The sequence below is a fragment of the Trichechus manatus genome, unplaced genomic scaffold (genome assembly GCF_000243295.1).
Source record: "Trichechus manatus latirostris isolate Lorelei unplaced genomic scaffold, TriManLat1.0 scaffold00005, whole genome shotgun sequence".
In the NCBI taxonomy this organism is placed as follows: domain Eukaryota; kingdom Metazoa; phylum Chordata; class Mammalia; order Sirenia; family Trichechidae; genus Trichechus; species Trichechus manatus.
The window spans coordinates 14,354,787-14,376,644 of record NW_004443941.1 but is presented as its reverse complement, the minus strand read 5'-3'; the positions used below and the strand labels follow the sequence as shown (position 1 = coordinate 14,376,644).

General features: G+C 38.3%; 1 protein-coding gene across 1 annotated transcript in view; it reads left to right on the top strand.

The window, feature by feature from the left end:
- Nucleotides 1-21,858, top strand: part of MSH2 (mutS homolog 2) — a 75,819-nt gene that overhangs the window by 38,986 nt on the left and 14,975 nt on the right. The window contains exons 8-11 of the mRNA XM_004369484.1: nucleotides 5,736-5,845; nucleotides 17,935-18,058; nucleotides 18,833-18,983; nucleotides 21,366-21,463. Of these exons, the coding sequence (XP_004369541.1) occupies nucleotides 5,736-5,845; nucleotides 17,935-18,058; nucleotides 18,833-18,983; nucleotides 21,366-21,463 (483 nt within the window). The remainder of the gene's footprint in view (nucleotides 1-5,735; nucleotides 5,846-17,934; nucleotides 18,059-18,832; nucleotides 18,984-21,365; nucleotides 21,464-21,858) is intronic.

Genomic DNA, 21,858 nt, shown 5'->3' with positions numbered 1-21,858 from the left:
AGGATCCAAAACAATTTAAAAGGAGAAAGTAAGGATCTTGAAAGGATCAAACACAAATATACATGTGTCATTAACCTGCTTTTACACTTTAGAGGTTTTTCACTGCCCTTACGATTTACAAGGCCCTCCCATGGATTTGCATCTCTGCCTACAGCTTTTTTGTCCTTTCCTCCCTAGTTCTGATTGCCAATATTATTTAGACATTTTTGGCCATGACCCACAATAAGAAATACATTTTTACATTGTGACTCAGTGCATACCTGTGTGTGTGTGGGTATGTGTGTGTGGGTATGTGTGCGTATCCACACAGGTACCGTATATAAAAACTGAATTATATAATGAAGTGTATAAAACTTGAAACAACAAACAATATTACTTTGTACTTTGACATTTTCTGTTTTACTTAATTGAAAAAATGCTAATTGAGATTTACTAAATTAATTTTACGACCCACTGATGGACAAAGAGGAGCCCCGGTGGCGCAGTGGTTAAAGTGCTCAGCTGCTCACCAGAAGGTCGGCAGTTCACACCCACCAGCCGTTCTGTGGCAAAAAGATGTGGCTGTCTGCTTCTGTAAAGATTTACAGCCTTGGAAACCCTGTGGGGCAATTCTACTTTCTCCTGTAGGGTCGTTAATGGACAGAGGCCTGCAATTTGAAAAACACTGTTCTCCCAGTCTAAGTGAACTTGAACATCCCCATATCTCAAATATACCACACACTTTCATCTCCGGGCCTTTGTATGTGCTGTTCCTTTGAACTTGAACATCTGTCCCTTCCCATCTTGCCTGGCTTTATTCTCCTCATCTTGGGATTTCACCTCAAAAGTCATTTCTTTGGGGAAGCCTTCCTTGTCTCTAGATTTGGATAAACTCCTGGCCCAGGTCATGTGTTTCCAAAGCACCCTGTATTTTCCCTATCATTATACTTGCCATCCTTCCTTGTAATTACTCACTTAACGGCTACATGCCACCCCACCCCTCACTCCAAGAGCGTAGCAGCACAAGGAAGAGGATGGATCGTTCCAGCCCAGTTCCCGGCATGTAGTAGGCACTTGGTAACTTCTGTTTGGGGAATGAGAAGGTACCACTTAATGTGGGAGGGAGACTGAATGAACATGCTGGAGGGAAGCTGAAAATTAAACAGTGTAGGAATGGGAAACTACTTGGTTATTGATGAGTGGTCGTGGAAGGAGTTCTGGATGCTTTGTCTTGCTGCTCTGCTGAAGAGATCCTGAAAGTTTGCAGTATTCCTTATTTTACTTCAGTCTGTACGGATAAAGGTATACTAACCAGTTAACCAGTTGCTGTCGGGTTGATTCCGACTCATGGTGACCTTGTGTGTTGTGCGGTAGAGCTGTGCTTCGTAGGATTTCCAAGGCTGTGACTTTGGAGGCAGATCGCCCGTCCTTTCTTCTGAAGCGCTTCTGGGTAGGTTCAAAGTGCCAACCTTTGGGTTAGTAGTCGAGTGCTTAATCATTTGCGCCACCCAGGGCCTCCTAGAGTTATATGTGAAAAAATTAATTCATTGCTTACATCATAACAAAGGACTGGTATCCAGGGGCTGTTACAGAAGATGAGGAAGTAGAAGCAGAAATAGGAAGAAGAGGCTCAGTAAACTCGTGGGTTCCAGTCACTGCTAGCTGCTGAGGCTGTGATCAGGAGCAAAAACAGAGTCTGTCTCTGCCCCTCAAGAATGTGAGGGAAACAGACCTTAAACAAGCAAGCACAGAAATAAAAATATAATTTTGATAGTTGTCGTGACAGGAAAATTCTGAAATGATATAACAAAGTGTAACATTTTCCATTTTGGTAATGCAAACACCAAAGTAGTTTTTCTTGTGTTTTTGTCAACTGCAGGTTAGCATTTCTGAATTCACCAGCGATGCTCTCCTTAGTATTTTTCTCAGTCTGTGAATAAATGGCAGGGACATCGGCACGATGGAGAAGATAAGTCTCAGAATTATTGTTGATACCCCAGATAAGGTTTTAATTTAGAAGGTGACCTGGACAGCATTCCTGGAATGTATCTTAACCACTTCTGATAGGTGTATGAGCTTTCAGTTTGTCCTGAAATTTGTTATACTTTTTATTATTGTAGATGACGGTGAAGCTTTTTAATAGTAATTAAATTACGCCTTGGGTTGTTAGATACTTGTCTTTATTGACTTAAATATTGCAGCAGTTTACGAGGTGCACAGCTGCATTCGTAAAAATGGAATCTTCAGGGAGTCATAAATGAATGTTCAGGTGCTGACAATGAATCTGGAGTTCTTACAAAAATTATTTAGTGGTTTGATTACTTAGACATTTCACATTTTGACCTGTGGAAGAAGCTAACAGTTATCTCCCTTTGTGATCTTTGATACCCGGGCGGGATAAGTGTTAGTGTATCAAAGCTCGTGACCAGTAATGGTTGCTTCATCAGTCCCTTGCTGCCTTCATAAAGTTATTGATGACAAATATCTTATCAATTGCCTGCTTTGTGCCAGGCGTTGTCCTAGGCACAGTGATTGATATGACAGCTGAGATCCTGTTCTTGGGGAGGTTCTGTAACAGTGCAGGGGTAGAGGGAGCTCCTGGGAGGCTCAAAGGTTAAGCGCATGACTACTAGCCAAAAGATTGGCATTTTGAACCCACCTAGAGGCACCTTGGAAGATGCGTCTGGCTGTCTGCTTCCAAAAGGTCACAGCCTCAAAAACCCTATGGAGCAGTTCTACTCTGCACACGTGGGGTCGCCATGGGTTGGAATTGACTCTACGGCAACCAGCAACAACAGAGGGAGGGAGACAGTAACCAAATACATGAGCAGGAATTTCAAATAATAATGCATAAAATATTGATGTGATAGACTGACTTGGCTGGGGTGATGGGAGACATTAGATCAGATGGTCAGGAAGGTGAGGCATCGCTGTCTAACATGAGACTCGAATGGTGAGAGGGAGCCAGCTGTTGAGAGTTGGGGGAAGGCTAGTGCCACAAGTGCCCTAAGTTTGGAGTGGGGTTGTCATAGGCTTGGTGTGTTGAAGGAGGGAAGGAAAGCTAGAGTGGCTGAGCATAGAACATAGAGAACAGGAACAGTGTTGGTAGGAGTTGAGGTCGCAGAGGCGAGACCTATCTGAGGTTTTTAACCTATTTTGTGTTGTGAACCCTTTTGGCCTCTGATGAAGCCTGTCAGCCCCTTTTTCAGAATACAGTTTTTAAATGCATAAAATAAAACACTTAGAGTTACACAAGAAGCCAGTTATATTGTAATCTACTTACCCAGTATAAAACAAGTTCTTGATATAGAAATGTGTCCTTTTTATTAACGTATTAAATAACATGATCTCACGGAAGGTCTACTAACTCCTTTAAACTGAAAGATTAATGAGTTTAGATATTACTTCAAGATATCCCTCCAAATTATAATATAATGGGAAAAGATATCAGGGAGTGTGATTGGTGACAAAGCCACAGGTACTGGTAATACTGCTATGGTTTGTTTACATTAATAATGGAAGGAAGTGCTAAATTTCGGTGAGAAGTTAGAGAAAATACAGATGTAATTTACTGTTTATGTCTAAACTGAATTGAAGGAGTCTGTGCTCCTTAAGACCCTGGGGTAGATCATGGGGCTTTCTAGGCCGTGGCAACTAGTGGAGAACGGGGCTTATCAAAAACCCACATGGAGATTGACAGCTGGCCTTCAGTACAAGTTACAAGTTGTTATTGGCCATCAAGTCGATTCCGACTCATGGCAACCCTATGCGTGTAGAGTAGGACTGTTCCATAGAGTTTCCAAGGCTGTGACCTTTCGGAAGCAGATCACCGGACCTGTCTTCCAAGGTGCCTCTGGGTGGGTTTGGACCACTAACCTTTTGGCTAGTAGCCACGTGCTTAACCGTTGCCACCACCCAGGGGCACAAGTTACAAGTAAGGGAAGGAATTCCAGATGCTAGTGAGAGCTTGCAGAATTGGGAGCAGGTGAGCTCAGAAGGGGGCTTATAGACTGAGAAGAGCTGCAGCAAGTTGGGCCTGGTGTGTTTGAGAGGCTAGAGAGCGTGTGGAGGCTGACACATAGGTTCTGAAATTTTTATAAACTTTAATAAAAAGAGTAGTCACTATAAATCTCCATGGCATTAGCACTCAGCATCAGAAGTGACTCTTTGCAGCCTTAGACTCTGGGGCTCTTGTTTTCCTCCTTTGATACGTAGGTCTTTGAGGGCATTTACTTTTAATGCAGATCACTTTCATCAAAATTAAAAATCTGAACTAGGTTTAGAATTCAGTGAATTGTTTTTGTTTTTTAACACTGGCAAATGTTTTTGTACTGCGTGTATACCCTGTTTTGCTAAATATCTTAATGTAGATAAGTGGTCATTAAGCTAGCTAGTATTAGATCTTCATACACTGCTGCAGCTTACTCTTCGTGTGAAGGTTTGCGCTTGAGCACTTCAAAATACTGTGGGCTGGGAAAAAAAATCACACATGAACCAGTGCCACCCCTCCGTTTTGTTGACATCGTTCCCCTCTTCACCAGTAGTGAATGAGCTGATTCGGAATAAAGAACCAGGCATAGCACACCAGACATTATGTGGGCAAAGTGTTGTTCATAGACTGTCAAATACTGTTTCACACATATGTACTATTTTCTAAATATGTGTAGATGTTGTTGTGATTAATAATAAGACATGAATTCTTATTATAATTTCACTGACTTCATGGTAGCATTTCATCATTATTTTCCTCAGTCAGAAGCTACTAAAATTTCTGGAAAAGATTGGGAACCAACTGGAACAAATGCAGTGTGCTAGAGATCACTCACAGAATTCTAGGGCAGTTTATTGGAGATCAGAAAAAAATCTTTGTGTTATTACAGATAATAATACCGTTGTTAGTAACTGCTGTTGAGCTTCTGTGTGTTGTATTAGGCACTATACTAAATGTGATATATATAGTTAGTTTTTCCTTTTCTGAGTAGCTATTGTTATTATTACAACTGTACAGATAAGGAAGTGGGAGCCCAGAGTAACTTTCTCAAGATCACAAGGCCAGTAAGGAACAGAGCTGGGATTGGCATCCAGGTTTCTGGCTATTCATTTTCAACTTACGCCCTTCGCACCATATACTCTGTTGCTCCACGTACTCCTCGCACAATTCACCGGCATCGTTATTCGTTGTTGAGTCAGCTCTGACTCATAGAGACCCTGTGCATAACAAAACAAAACGTTGCCGGGTCCTGAGCCATCTTCATAATTGTTGGTATGTTTGAGTCCATTGTTCAAGTACTCTTTAAATAGCATCAAGCAAAGCTCCATTGTGTGAATATTTGGCTTGATTTTACCCCTATTAATTGGAACACTATTGTTAATGGGAATTACGAATATAAGGTAAGTTATTTTAATGGCTTTGATTTTGAGTTATTAAATCTACAAACAAATGAAATTTATTTGGTTATAATTAATGTCTGCATTTCTGGTACTCCTTCCTTATGAAGGAGATTGCAGACTGGCAGGGGAGGCAGTGTTTTATTAGTGTGACCTTTGGGTGCCAGATCATCTTCCTTCCTATAAAATAAAAAACTGAACACATTTGAATTAAAATACCTGAGTAAATAATAACTTTGGAGACCTACCATACTGTTTGGGCTTTTTTAATCAAGTGATTCTCCTTATCTCAGTTGAATTTCTGAGATCTGTAATCTTCTATTTTTAAAAATAGAGCCTTTTTATTTTTATTTTTTGCTTTCTTTTAGGAAAACATCAGTCGTTGTTGCTGGCCATTTTTGTGACTCCTCTTATTGATCTTCGTTCTGATTTCTCCAAGTTTCAGGAAATGATAGAAACAACTTTAGATATGGATCAGGTATGCGACATGCTTCTTAATTCAGACAGCAAGAGAGTTTTGAAAGGCAAAGGCACCTTTGAAAAGTTACCTTTTAGATTTCTTTTTTTCAGTCTAATTTTGGCAGTGTTGTGTGGTACCTCGTGGAGAGAGTCAGTGGATGTAAGTTCAAGTGATAGATGAAAAAAAGTTTTTAATACAAGTTGTTTCAGTGGATGAAAATTAAGAAAGATTAACAGTGGAAATGAGTATTGGACATAACTGGCCTGGTTAAAGAAAATTTCATAAATAAAAGATTTCACATATGTGAGGAAAATTATAGTCCCTGGAAAAGAAACGAAGATAAAGGTAAATGTGAAGCACAAGAGAAGACAGCTTCTCTTTGATTGATTTTCCACGTAGGGAAATTCTTTGGGGGAGAGGATTGAAGTACGTGCGTATCTCCTAAATGGTTGTTGAATGTAACTAAAAAGTTAACCATAACTTTAATATTGTTTAGTTTCAAATTTCTCGTTAGTGGAGAAGAACATTTAGGGTTTAAATGATCTATATCCTCAAGTTTTTAACAATTTTGAGCAGTCATTTATATATAAAATGGAACTAGTTACTGAATAGTTAAAAATATCCTTACAGCAAAATGATTTTGAAAGCAAAATTTATGGAATGGTAAAATTTTATTTTATACCTGTTAAAAATTTGTTCATATTAAATATTTTGGGGCATGTAAAAAGGCCAGTGAGTATAGTGTTGTAAAATTATGTGATAATTTTTTAAATAATATTTTAAAAAATTTCTAAACTAAACTTCCTGTTAAAAATGATCATGCAGGGAATATGTACTTGTGTTATTCATATTAAAGTAACAGCCGACTGACTGTTACATTCTTTTCCTTTAATACTTGAGAGAGGATTTGAGTTAACATTTGCTGTATGTGGTATTGATTTGTTTTTTACTGGATCATTAACTAAGGCTTAAAGAACTTAAACCCCATTTGCTCTGTGCTCTCTAGATTTTAAAAAAGTATGTGTGTGTGTCTAGACACTTCAGTTTTCTGGTAACATTTTATGTCCATAAATGGCTGATAGGGTAATCTCTCCCATTTACTTGCAGGTTAAGCAAGCAAAAAAACTTAACACTGTTCATCTCTTGTTGAGGAAAACTTTGACTTTGGTTATTGTTTCCTCTGTAACACTGTTATTAGTGGAGTGACTTTAGGTGCTCAACTTTTAGACCATTGGGAAGCAGAATTACTGTTCAGAGACATCAGTGGCTTAACCCTCCCCTCCGAGGATGTGTCCTTTCCTGAGATTGGGCGGAGTTGAATATTTGTAAACATTCCTTTAAATGGAAGCATGTACATGGTGCAGTTCCTGAATGGAAAAACGAAAAACCACACAACAAATACAAAACACCCACTCTAACAGGGAGGTAAGGGGGCCCTGGCGCACAACAATTTAAGCTCCCGGCTACTAGCCAAAAGGCTGGCAGTTTGAACCCAGCAGCTCTGAGTGAGAAAGTGGGTTCAAACCACTGACCTTTTGGTTAGCAGCCAAGCACTTAACCGTACCTTCTTTATTCTGTTATAAACCTTTAAGCTTGTCTCGGGTTATAAGGTGAATTCAGCCCTTCACTGTCATTGTAGATATTTGTGAGGAATTTAGGCATTTAAATTACATGACTCAGAACCACTCTGAGAAGACCTCAAGGGGCTGTTAGTTGTGTCATGTATGAGTTCTGAAAGCTTCACTGTTACCCAGCTGTGTGCTTAGGAGTTCCTGAGATGAAGGGAGCAGCCACTTCCATGAGTGACTTGGTTCGTTTTATCCCCTAAGCTTAACTTCAGATGTTTTTGTGACTGCTTTCCATACATCTTATAGAAAGATTTTTTATTTCTGAAGAAAATGTAGATTAAAACCATCCCAAAACAAGGTTCAAAAAAGACAATTATTTTTCACACACACAAAAAAATAGTTTCAGTTAGATTGGGTGATTTGGTGAAATATACTAAATTTTTCTATAATGTATTTGGACCATCTTGTCTTTTGACTGTTTTCACATATTGTTGATATTTCATTTATTATTGGAAAAATAATAAATTCATGGAATTGTCCCTCAGAACAGAGTATTGTTCCACCCAAATGCCAGTAATGCCCTTGTTGAGAAACAGCATATGATCTTTTTATGTTTATGTATCGACAGATGGATAGGTGAGAGAAATGAGCTCATACTATAGATATTAGTTCTCGTTTTAAAAGAATTCAAGATTTCTATAAAATTTTTCCAGGAGATGTGTATTTCTTTTTTTTTTTTTAACACAAATGTTCATAGAAGCTCTATTCACAATAGTCAAATACTGGAAATAACCCTAATCCCGTCAGTAGGTGAATAGATAATCAAATTGTGGTATATTCATACAATGAAATGCCCACTGAACCAAAAAAAAAAAAAGCTACTGATACACACAATGACATGGATGAATCTCAAAAAAAAACAATATTGCTAGTAAAAGCTTGTCACACAAAAGAGTATGCACTGTATGATTTGATTTATATAAAATTCTAGAAAAGACTAATCTCTTTTTACTCTTTTGATGTCTGTTGATGAGCAGAAGTTGATTTAATTTTTATGAGAGCCCATTTCTCTGTTTTGTCTTCTTTTATTTGTGCATTTTGTTGTAAGGCTTGTTAACCTGTTTTTACAGAAAATTAGGTCCCATGGTTTGCTCCCCAAAATTTTATGATTTTAGGGTTGACGTTTAGGTCTTTGATCCATTTTGAGTTAGTTTTTGTGTTTGGCATGAGGTATGGGTCCTGTTTCAATTTTCTGCAGGTGGATATCCAGTTTTGCCAGCACCATGTATTAGACTGTCTTTGCCCCCACTGGATGAACTTTGACCCCTTGTCAAAGATCAGTTGTCCATACATGGCTGAATTTATTTCTGGGTTTTTAGTTCTGAGTTCTCAATTCTGTTCCACTGTCGTATGTGTCTATTGTTGAACTAGTACCAGGCTGTTTTGATTACGGTGGTTATATAGTATGTTTTGATATCAGGGAATGTGAGGCCCCCTGCTTTATTCTTTTTCTTCACTATTGGTTTGGCTATTTGAGATTCTTTCCTTTCCATATAAAGTTGGTCATTAGGTTTTCCACTTCAGTAAAGAATGTTGTTGGGATTTGTATCGAGATTGCGTTGAATCTGTGGATCACTTTAGGTAGTACTGACATTTTCAGTATATTAAGCCTTCCTATGCATGAGCACGGGTTGTGTTTCCATTTTTGTAGGTCTCTTTTAGTCCCTTGTAGTAGTGTTTTATAATTCTCATTGTATAAATCTTTTATGGCCCTGGTTAGGTTAATCCCTAGGTATTTTGTTGATTTGGGGGCTATCGTAAATGGTATTTTCTTGATTCTTTTTTGGATTAGTCTTTGTTAGTGTAGAGGAACCCAACTGATTTTTGTGTGTTGATCTTGTATCCTGCAACGTTGCTAAATTCTTCTATTAGTTCCAGCAGTTTTCTTGGAATCTTTAAAGTCTGCTATATATAGGATCATGTCTCCTACAAACGGTGATAATTTTACTTCTTCTTTTCCAATTTGGATACCTTTTATTACTCTTTCTTGTCTTATTGCTTTGGCTAGGATTTCCAGTACAGTGTTGAATAGGAGTAGTGACAATGGGCGTCCTTGTCTTGTTTCCATTCTCAGAGGGGAAGTTCTCAGCTTTTCTCTGTTGAATATGACGTTGGCTGTTAGTTTTTTCGTATATGGCCTTAATTATATTGAGGAGTTTCCCTACTATTCCTATTTTGCTGAGAGTTTTTATCAGGAAAGGGTGTTGCATTTTATCAAATGACTTTCTTCATCGATTGATATGATCATGTGGTTCTTTTCCTTTGTTTTATTTATGCGGTAGATTACATTGATTGGTTTTCTGATGTTGAACCATCCTTGTAATCCTGGTATGAATCCCACTTGATTGTGGTGTATGATTTTTTTCGATATGTTGCTGTAGTCTGTTGGCTAGAATTTTGTTGAAAATTTTTGCATCTATGTTCATAAAGGATACTGATCTGTACTTTTCTTTCTTTGTGATGTCTTTGGTTTCAGTATCAGGGTTATGCTGACTTCATAGAGGGAGTTTGATAGTGTTCCTTTCTCTTCTGTGTTTTTGAAGAGATTGAGTAGGATTGGTATCAACTCTTCTCTGAATGTTTGGTAGAATTCTCCAGTGTAGACATCTGGTCCTGGGTTTTTTTGGTTATTGTTGTTGTTGCTAGTTTGTTTGTTTTTTGTGCTTTAGGTGAAAGTTTACAGCTCAAGTTAATTTCTCCTTTAAAAATCTATACACATATTGTTTTGTGACATTGGTTGCAGCCCCCACAATGTCACAGCACAATCCCCTTTTCCACCCCGGACTCCCTGTGTCCATTCGTCCCATTCCTGTCCCTTCTTGCCTTCTCATCATGCTTTTGGACAGGAGCTGTCCACTTGGTCTCGTATATCTGATTGAACTAAGAAGCACGTTCCTTACGTGTATTTTTTTTTTTTTTTTTTTTGTAGTCTTGTCTAATCTTTGTCTGAAGAGTGGACATCAGGAATGGTTTCAGTTATGGATTAAGAGAGTGTCCGGGGTCACAGTTTTGGGGGTTCCTCCAGTCTCTGTCAGACCATTTAAGGCTGATCTTTTTACATGAATTTGAATTCTGTTCTACATTTTTCCCCTGCTCTGTCCGGGACACTCTGTTGTGTTCCCTGTCAGGGCAGTCATTGGTGGTAGCTGGGCACCATCTAGTTCTTCAGGTCTCAGGCTGGTGAAGTCTTTGGTTCATGTTGTTGCTAGTTTTTTGATGACATCTTCAATCTCTTCTTTTCTGATGGATCTGTTTAAATTTTCTACCGCTGTGATAATTTGCGTAGGTTGTGTGTTTCTAGGAATTTGTCCATTTCCTCTGGGTTTTCAAATTTGCTTGAGTATAATTTTTCATAGTAATTGGTTATGATCTTTTTTTCTTTCTGATGGATCAGTTGTAATGTCACCAGTTTCATTTCTTAATTTGGTTATTTGCCTCCTCTGGATATTTTTTATTTTGTCAGTCTAGCTAGTGGTTTGTCTATTCTGTTGATCCTTTCAAAGCACCAACTTCTGGTTTTGATAATTCTTACAGTTGTTTTTCTGTTTTCTAATTCATTTATTTATGCCCTGATTTTTATTCTTTTTTTTTTTTTTTTTTTTCTGGTTGCTTTTGGCTTCTTTTCTCTTCCTTTTCTATTTGTTCAAGTTGACAGTTTAAGTTAGTAATTTTGGATCTTTCTTCTTTTTTAATGTAGGCATTTATTGCTATAAATTTCCCTCTGAGTACTGCTTTTGCTGTGCACCAAAGGTTTTGATATGTTGTATTTTTGTTTTTGTTTTATTCCAGGAATTTTTAAATTTCCCTTTTGATTTCTTGTATGACCCAATAATTTCTTAGTAGTGTATTATTTAGTTTCCATGTAGTTTTTTTCCCCCTTATTTATCCTGTTGTTGATTTCTACTGTTAAACCGTTATGGTCCGAGAAGTTGGCTTTGTATAATTTCAATTCTTTTAAAATATGTTGAGGCTTGTTTTGTGAGCTAGCATAGGGTGTATTCTGGAAAGTGATCTATGTGCGCTGGTGAAGAATGTATGTTGTTCTGATGTTGGGTGGAGTGTTTTATATATGTCCGTTAGGTTGGTTTGGCTTATGGTTTAAGTTCTCAGTGTCTTTAGTGATTTTATTTTTAGATATTCTGTCTATATTGAAAGTGGTGTGTTGAAGTTCCCTACTATTGTAGAGTTGTCTGTGTCCTTTCATGTTTCTCAGAATTTGTTTCATGTATTTTGGTGCATTGCTGTTAGGTGCATATATATTTATAATCGTTATGTCTTCTTGCTGGATTGACCCTTTTATTATGTAATGTTCTTCTTTGTCTCTTTTAATAGGTTTTGATTTAACTTAGTCTGTTTTATCTGATATCGGTATGGCCATCCCAGCTATTTTTTGTTTACTGGTTGCATAGAATATTTTTCTCCATCCTTTTGTTTTCAGTCTGTTTGTGTCCTTATATCTAAGGTGGGTTTCCTGTGGACAGCAAAAGGATGGATTGTGTTTTTTTATCCATTCTGCCACTCTCTGCCTTTTGCATGGGACATTTAGACCATTTACATTTAAGGTTATTACTGAAAACAAATTGTCTCCCTCACTCATTTTGATAATTTGTTTTTGAGTGTTTCGTGTCTTGTTTATTATACTGATATTTCTGTTTTTGTTTATATTTGGATGCTTTATTGTGATGAGCCTTATTGTTAACTTACTTCTTTTCTCCTGAGTATTTCTTCTTAGTGATTTCTTGGTGGTTACCATGTATGTTACATGACATGACTTACAATTACAACAGCGTCTAGCATATGAGGAACTGTTAACATAATAGATCTACTCCTGATGTGCTCTTTCTTCCCCCATTTCTGTTGGTGGTGTCGCTATTAACATCCATATACAATCTGTATTTGATAGGTTAAGTTTGTACTTTTTTCTTAATGTTCTTGCCTTTCCATTTGGAGTACTCCCTTGAGTAATACTTGCAAAGCTGGTCTGGTAGTGGCAGATTCAGATGTTTGGAATGTCTTGATTACCGCTTCATTTTTTGAATGACAACTTTGCTGGGTTTGTTTGTTTGGTTTTTTTTATTTTTATTTTTTTATTGTACTTTAGATGAGGGTTTACAGAACAAATAGTTTCTCATTAAACAGTTAGTACACATATTGTTTTATGACAATGGTTAACAACCCTACAACATGTCAACACTGTCCCTTCTCAACCTTGGGTTCCGTATCACCAGCTTTCCTGTCCCTTCCTGCCTTCTAGTGCTTGTCCCTGGACTGTTGTGCCCCATTAGTCTTGTTTTGTTTTATGAGGCTGTCTAATCTTTGGCTGAATGGTGAACCTCAGGAGTGACTTCATTACTGAGCTAAAAGGGTGTCCGGGGGCCATACTGTCAGGGTTTCTCCAGTGTCTGTCAGGCCAGTAAGTCTTCTTTTGTGAGTTAGAATTTTGTTCCACATTTTTTCTCCAACTCTGTCTGGGACCCTCTATTATGATCCCTGTCAGAGCAGTCGGTGGTGGCCGGGCACCATCTAGTTGCACTGGACTCAGTCTGGTGGAGGCCATGGTATTTGTGGTCTGTTAGTCCTTTGGACTAATCTTGCCCTTGTATCTAGTTTTCTTCATTCTCCCTTGCTCCTGAAGGGGTGAGACCAGTGGAGTATCTTAGATGGCTGCACACAGGCTTTTAAGACGCTGGATAAAGTATCCTTGGTTGGCAGTTGTTTTGGTTCAGTATTTTATATATGTTGCTCCATTGTCTTCTGGCTTGAGGAGTTTTCTGGAGAGAAATCTGCATTGATTCTTACGGACCCTGGGTATGTTCAATGGTGTTTTTTTCTTGCTGCTTTCAAAATTCTCTCCTTATCTTTGGTTTCCAAGAATTTTATTAGGATATATCATGGAGTTGATATTTTTGTGTCTTTTCTGATTAGGGTTCATGTAGCTTCCTATATTTGCAGGCTTGGTTCTCTGCTCAGGTCCGGGAAATTCTCTCTGATTATCTCTTGGAAAATTGTTTCTGTGCCTTTATTGTTGTGCTGGTGCTCTGGGATTCCAATAATTCTAATGTTAGATTTCTTAATTGAATCCCACAATTTTTTTTTTATTTGTTCACTTTTCGTTGTTCTTTTCTATCCGTTGAGACTTGGTAAGTTCAGATATTTTATCTTCTATTTCAGATATTCTATCTTCTACTTGTTCAACTCTATTGAGTGTTTCTCTTGCTTTTTCTAATTCAGATATTTTATTCTTCAGTTCCAGTAGTTCTCTTTGGGGTTTTTTTTTTTTTTTTTTTATGTTTTCAGATTCCTTGTTGAATCTCTCATTTTGTTCCTTCATTTGCTTCCTGAACTCTGCTAGTTTGTTTTCTGCTTTCTTTAAACATATTTATCACCATAGTCTGAAAATTATCAGTTCTTTGCATTATTCTAGCCTCTGTAGGAGAGATTTCCTCTTCATATACTGGTTTAGAGTGTTCCTTCTCTTGTGCTTTTGTTTTTTACTAGTTTTTGTTGAGCTTGAGCCAGTTATCTTTTCTTTAATTTTTTTATTCTGTTTATTGTGGGAAAATCCAAGAGACGTGTACACTTTGTCTCTGAGATTCAGTACGCATGTGCGGGAAGGGGGGATTCACTGGACACCTCCGCTGTTGTACATGGTGAGGATTGACTTTACTATGGTGACTTTGAGGGGATTTTTTTTTTTTAGCTTTTCCTTCACCAGCGCCCCTGCATTGCATACCCACTACCCAAGGTGTCCTGCGGGGGGCCCCTGATGTGGTCAACTCAAGAACACTTTTTAAATTACTCAGCCTGGGGGTTTCCAGATTTATTAGGGCAAAGATTTAGTTGCTAAAAAGGAAACCCAGAATAAATAAAAGTGGTTTAAACAAACTAGGGGTTTACTTTGCTTGCCTAACAGTCTGGGCAGAGCAGCCTCGGCTGGCAGGGCAGCTGCACCAGCTCTGGGACCCGCCTTCTCTCTGGGTGCTCCACCACCTCTAGGGTGTTGCCTTTACTTGCAGGGTGCAAGATGGCTATATCTTCATTCCAACCAGTGGGAAGGGACAAAGGGGAAGAGGAGGACACACTCTGGAAATTATACGTGTCATTTCTGCTCACGTTCTTTTGGCCAGGACTTAGTCATATGCCCACACCTAGCTGCCAGGGAAGCTGGGAAGTGTATTCTTCCCTCTGAGTTGTTATGTGCCCCACTGAAAATGGGCAGTTTTATCACTGCAGAAGGAGGGCAGGATGGATAATGGTCAACAACCAGCAGCCTCTTTCAGTGCCGATTGAAATACAAACCCCTCTGAAGGCAGGCTTTTAGTCACACATTATCAGAGTGGAGGTTCTGTCCCCACCTCCCCTCCCCCAGGGGCCCAGGCTGATAGAGGCAGGTTTCTCCATGAGCCAAAACAGGGACAGTTTAAATGATCCCCCTGACTTTATGCTGGGGACTCTACTTTGCAGGTGCTCAGAGCTCTAGTTTTCTTCAACTTAGCTGTATGTTTATTTGAAAGAGTGCTTTAATAGTTTATCTTCATAGGGTGGCAGCAGGGCTTTTAAAATTGTTTTTAAAGATACCTAGTATCTTCCATATTTATTTTCCCCTCACTATTTAAGGAGCCCTGGTGGCACAGTGGTTAAGAGCGCGACTGCTCAAATCCACCAGGTGCTCCTTGGAAACCCTGTGGGGCAGTTCTACTCTGTCCTGTAGGGTTGCTGTGAGTTGCAATCGACTCAATGGCAACAGGTTTAATTAGTTTAAACTGTCTTCCATGTGGATTCCCTGATTGTCTCTAACCTTTCTACTATGTCAGTATAGGTAATTTGACTCATCTGTAGTGTCTCCTCCCGTCTTTGCTGGGTTGTATTTATTATTAGTTCTTTAATGATATTGTTTAGGCCTCACTTCCCTTCCTCATTCTTTCCATCTCATTTTGTTGTCTCATCATCCCATTTCTGAGTTCCAAGCCTGAGTTTTCCTTGTTCTGTCTCTTCTTGTGTAGTTTGATGCAATAGCTGTGTGTTATTTCTGGTGGTAGGTGGGGATATTGTTGGAAAGACAGACCAGTATTCATGTTTGTTAGACTGCCTAGTTGGGTGGTATATTTTGTTTTCCCAGATTGTTGGGGTGGGAGTGGGTGTGCTGCATTCCCGGAAGACACGCGGGTCATTGCAGCCAGTAGTAACTTAGAACCCACTTGTTGACTTGCTGTGTTCCACTCAGGTCCTCCCAGCAGCCGTTTCGGAGTAGGCCTCCTCTACCCACGGTACTCCTTTATCCCCGGAAGAAAATGTTTGGATACCCACTCAGTTTGCTTTTTTCCAAATTTGCAGTTGTTAGTGAGAATTCTCAGGGTTTTGTTGACTTACCAGTAGGTTTCTGGAAGGTGGGGGTGAGGATAGGAGCTTGGCCTGCCTGGCTGCCTTACCTCTCAGGGTCATTGGGAGAGGCACGTTCTGTAGCAAACTTTTAATCTACCAGTGTAGCATTGTTTTTTCCCTGGAAATACCATATGTCTTGTCCCTTGTTTCTAGATCATGTTCACTGTCTGTTTAAATAACTGCATGACATTCTATTCTTTTGATGTACCATTGTGCAGATATTGTGATGTTTTATTATTTCCGGGTCTTGCTGTAACAGATAAATCTGCAGGGATTTTATTCATCCTGTGTTGTTTTGCTTCTGTTTCATTGTTTTCTTAGATTTAATTCCTAGGAACAGAATTGCCATGTCAAAGAGTGTAACGAAGATCTCTGAGTCTTGTTGCATGTTGCTTTTTTTTTTTTTTTAAGGTTATACCAACTTACATTGCCACCAGACATGAATGTGCATACTAATTTCACTGTAGCCTCATTAGTATTTCATGGTAGTTTCATTTCTTCTTCTCTTTTAAATAGCTGTAGAATGGTATCTCGAGGTTGCTTAAATATTCATATCTTCTATTATTATGGAGCATTTAGCATTTTCCTGTAGGTTAGTTTACCACTTATTTTCTCATCTATGAGTTCTCTGTGTTCTTATCTGTTTAATGCCCTTGCTGTTTTTCTTACACAAACGAGTGTTTGTATAAAAGAAAATATTACCGTTATATTTTTACATTTTGTAAAGCTGTTTTTACAAATCTTTCAGCTTTTAAAAAATTAAGTTTACTCAAAAATTTAAATATTAATATGTTACATAGTTGAGTCTACCTTTGCCTCTATTTTATTAGTTTAAATTGAGAAAGTTATTTGATAAATAGTTCCTTCACTTTTTTTACTAGGTTTCTATAATGTGATTTTTATTGCTTATTCCTTTTGAAGTTCAGTTTGATACATAAAGGTGTGCTTTGATTAAGTGAATAGTAATTGGGAGGAATTTGTCTCAACTCCATTTATTGAATAATTTTTGTTTCGTTGGTTTAGAAAATGGAATATCTCACATTAAGCTCTTCTGTGTGTAATGGAATCTGCTCTGAGACCGCAGTCTGTTCCCCAGATTGCCCTGTTTTTATGGTTTCAGCAGCAGCACACTGTTCTAGGTGTTGTTTCATGTAGTAGTTTTTGATGTCTACCCTGGTGGCGTAGTGGTTAAGTGCTCCAGCTGCTCAGTTCGAATCCACTAGGCGCTCCTTGGAAACTCTGGGGGGTAGTTCTGCTCTGTCCTGTAGGGTCACTGTGAGTCAGAATCCACTCGACAGCATCAGGTTTGGGTTTTTTTTGGTTTAGGGGTAGACTTATTTCATTATTTTTTAAAAAAAAATTCTTCTTTCATAATTCCCTCTATTTAAATTTTAGTCATTTTGTTGTGTTTCAGAAGAGGATTTTCCTGTTGGACTTTGATTGTCATCGTGGAAATCAGTAGGCAAGAAGAGATTTTAACGTTCAGTTTTGTTTTCCCCTTTCATAGCTGCCTCTTTATCAGTTCTTTAAAACTTCCCAGTAAGCAGTTATCTGTAATCAAGACTTTGATTCTGAATATTTTGTGGGTGTTTTACCATTGATATCTTTTTTTAGCTCTACTTTCCAGGGAAATAAATTACCTAAGAGTGTGTTTTTAAATCATGAGATGTTGATGAACTTTCAGTTTGAAGAAGTAAAATTCTGTAGTTTTTTTGGAGCTTTTTGAGATTTCTAAGATAGATCCTTGGTTATAGGTTTTGAACATTTATGAAAAATGTTTTGAACATTGTTTTAGAAAAAATATAAATAAAAAATAATACTATTTGTGACATATGCACCATTAGCACTGTATCAGTTTCATGTGGATAATTTTTGTGCATTTAAAGCTCTCAGCTTCTAATAAACAGAACTTTACTTTTATATCTCTTAATATATAGAAGCTTCTTTATAGTTGTGACTGAGTAACTTGTGGATAGCAAATTATTTAATTCAATTAGTATAATTTAAAGTACGTAAATTAAAGGAAACTATTTGAGCCATGATTTCCATCTTTCCCCATCATTTACACAGTTTAACCACTCCCTGTTCTATTTATAGGTGGAAAACCATGAATTCCTTGTAAAACCCTCTTTTGATCCTAACCTGACTGAATTAAGAGAAGTAATGGATGACTTGGAAAAGAAGATGCAGTCAGCGTTGATAAGTGCAGCCAGAGATCTAGGTAAGAGTGGCTCTGGGAGGTTTGAATCATTCTTTTATTTACTCGTCCACTTAGTCATTCATCCCCCCTTGGCTTCATTTTCTCGTCACCTCCAGTCGACCTCCACATTCAGAAAGTTCTTAAATCTGTTCTTTGATCATCGTGCTGTTGTCTGGTTCAGCCACTCATATTCTCTTTCTTAGGCTATTCCGACAGGGTCCTGGTGGGCATACTTCTTGTCTGTCATCAAACTCTCCAGTTCTGTTCACCCTCCACACTGGTGCCAGAATTACCTTCCTAGGAGACATAGCTGATAATGCCACTTTTTTGTTTAAAGTGCCTGTCCCTCGCCATCTGCTTGATGATTGCAGATCAGACAGTTGCGATCCATAAGATTTTTGCTGGCTGGTTTTTTCTGGGGGGGAAGCAGATTGCCAGGCTTTTTTCTTCCTAGTCCATTTTAGTGTAGACGCTCCTCTGAAACCTGTCTGACATCACAGCAACACACACGCCTCCACAGATAGACGGGTGGCGGCAGCTCATGAGGTGCATTGGCTGGGAATTAAACCCGGGTCTCCTGCGTGGAAGGTGAAAATTCTGTGCCTCAGGGAGTTTATAGATATCGTAATTCATGTAGTTTTGAGTGAAGTAGAATTTAAATCTTTTCCAGCTAGGTATGCTGCCATGTAATAAAAGTATGTTCTTCACTTTTTAGTTTAGTCGTTTTAAACATTTACGTTGGAAAATGGTGTGGATATTTATGGAGTACTTTTTCTTGTCTTCCTGATCATGAAGGCTTGGAACCTGGCAAGCAGATTAAACTGGATTCCAGTACACAGTTTGGATATTACTTTCGAGTAACCTGTAAGGAAGAAAAAGTCCTTCGTAATAATAAAAACTTTACTACAGTAGATATCCAGAAGAATGGTGTTAAATTTACCAACAGGTTTGTAAGCCTCTGTTATATTTTTAAGCCTTCAGTAGATCTATGGAACTAAGCTATTCTCTGATGAAGTGTGTTTTATGATAAGGAAGCTTTATCTTATTTATTGTTCATTAATAAGGCATCAGGTAAGGTTCGAGATTTACTTTTTGGCAAACGACTAGTCAGGATGTCCTAGTACCAGTTGGTAAATAATCCATCTTTTCCTCACTGACTGAAGTGGTACGTTGGGTTTTTTTAACAGTCTATTCTTTCATTTGTGTGTGTCACTGTTCTTTTGTCAATACCACATTGATTGTATGACGTTGGTCTTACATTACTTTCCCCATCTATTAGGGCTAGCTCCCCCCCCGCCCCCCACCATGTCTCTGCTTTAGTTATTTTCACAGGTTTATTTTTTCCAAGAGAACTTTTCTATTATTTATCAAGTTAAAAAATTCTTCTGGTATTTCAGTTGGATGCACAGATTGGTTTAGGGAGATGTCTGCCAGCTTAACGAGGCTGCTTACTAAATGACAGCATCATTGTCATATTCCACTTTGAAAATACATTGTCAGTTTTTCTGCCTTTTTTCTTCCTGACTCATGTCAGGAATTTCCTGAGGGCAAATCATTGGTGAAAAAAGAAATACAGTGAAACCTGTGAGAGCTGGAACTCAACAGGACTGCTTCGTTTTTCTGAGCCTCACAAGGTTTCCTCCTTTGACAGCGTGCAGTCTTACCACTTTTCTTTCACCCTCTGTTAGTGGAAAATAATTGTGTTTTCCTTCTCTGACAGGTTTCTGCCTTACATAGGTTCCGGCTTTTGCAGGTTTTACTCTGTTGTCTTCTGTGACTTAGAGGGTGTTTATGGTCCAACCTTCCTTCTTCTGTACTGTACTAAAGCCTATGGCTTGCCCTGCTCCACCCCTCCTGAATTATTCCCAGTAGTTTACAGATAGCTTCTGTGTATAGGAACCTCTTTCATCCATTTAGTTAACAAATAGTTTGAGTGTCTATTATGTGCAAACATTACTTTAGGTGCCCAGAGTACCCCAGTAATGAAAACAGACAGTCTGTTTAATTTGTTCCTCACAGCAACTCTCAGATAAATAGGACAAGCATGTTTTTCTCTCATTTTATAGATGAAAAGGCTGAGAATTCAATTCCCTGGGGTCAGTCAGCCAGTGGGTAACAGTGGATACTCAAGCCTAAATCTTCTGTTGTTGAATTTAGTGGTTGTGACTATTTTCTCCTCCCTTTATTACCATTTTTCCAGTGCAGTATATCCCTCCTGGTTTAAGAAATACATGTATTTTAGCTTAGATTAGACAGAACCTTTGGGGTGTTAAACAACATCTTCAAATTGCCCATGAGTTAGTTATGTCATACATAAAAGGGATTGGACTGGAAGGCCACAGTACTATCAAAAGTTTTAAAAGATTCATTCATTCATTCAAATTGAATGCTTGCTGTGTATCTGAGTCTCATATCATTTTCCTTCTTATAGCCCCCCAGTGTCACCCAAATAAAATCTAAAATCTTTATGACCTTCATCATCTGGTCCTGGCCCACCTTTGCCTTCGTCTCTTGCCACTTTTCCCTTCAGCCATAGTGGTCTCAACTTTTGTAGTGTCTTTGCTTCTTGCTTTTCTTCCTTTAAATCTTTCCATTTGCCTGCTTCCTACTGTCTTTTTTTCAAGCTACTTGCCTGTGTGCTGTTCTTGAGCCGTACATGTGTACATGTCACCGGCCAATCCCATCGAATTCACGGTGGTTGCCTTGGTTACCTGATCCCTCCTGCCTCTGAGAATGACTTCCTTCTCTTTCGTCTCCTCTGGGCCCCTCTTCCTGACTTTTTGTTCTTAATTTTAATCCCTTCTTTTGATACCGGTGAGTATTTCCTCCCCTCTTTATTACCGTCTTTATTAAGTATCTTCTCTTTCAACCTGTAATTTTCATTTCCCCTTCAAATTACTCGATAATTTCATTTTTGAAACATTTACCTTATTTTGACGACTTTCAGTATTGAAAGGAAGTTATGCTACAGAAATGAGCAATACCGTGTTTGTTTGTTTTAAGGGAGGATGGCCTTCATCATAAACAGGGATGTAGAATTATTTCCATTTAAATATTTTATAAAAGGCACAAACAGTTTTACCTCAGGGAATAATTATTATAGCAAGAATTGTGCCAATGAGCTATTCCAGACAGCATGAAGGAGGATTAATAACCTGAATTCCAGCCACATCGGCCCCTAATGAGCTGCCTATTTTCTGCTTGTATTTCCATTTTAATTATTATTGTGTTATGCTTCATAGGATACTCTGGCTACATTTTAGGTAATGCGTATTACCTCTAGTAGTTGTTTTAATATTTTTAATAATACTATGATCTTGGTTTGCAGTAAATTGACTTCTCTCAATGAAGAGTATACCAAAAATAAAACTGAGTATGAGGAAGCCCAGAATGCCATTGTTAAAGAAATCATCAACATTTCTTCAGGTAAACTTAACAGAACCAGGACATTAAATGCTCTGAACATGACCTGTTTTTTGTTTTTTTTTTCCAGCAGTACATTATTATTTTTTTATTGTACTTCAGGTGAAGGCTTACAGAACAAATAGTTTCTCATGAAACAGTAGTACACGTATTGTTTTATGATATTGGTTAACAACCCCACAACATGTCAGTCCTCTCGCCTTTTTTTTTTTTTTTTGGTGAAAATATACATAGCCAAAGATACACCATTTCAAAAATTTCAACATGCACAGTTCAGTGACATCGACTACGTTCTTCCAATTGTGCTGCTATTCTTACTTTAGGTGAAGGCTTACAGAACAAAATAGTTTCTCATTTAACAGTTAGTACACATGTTGCCCTATGACAATGGTTAACAA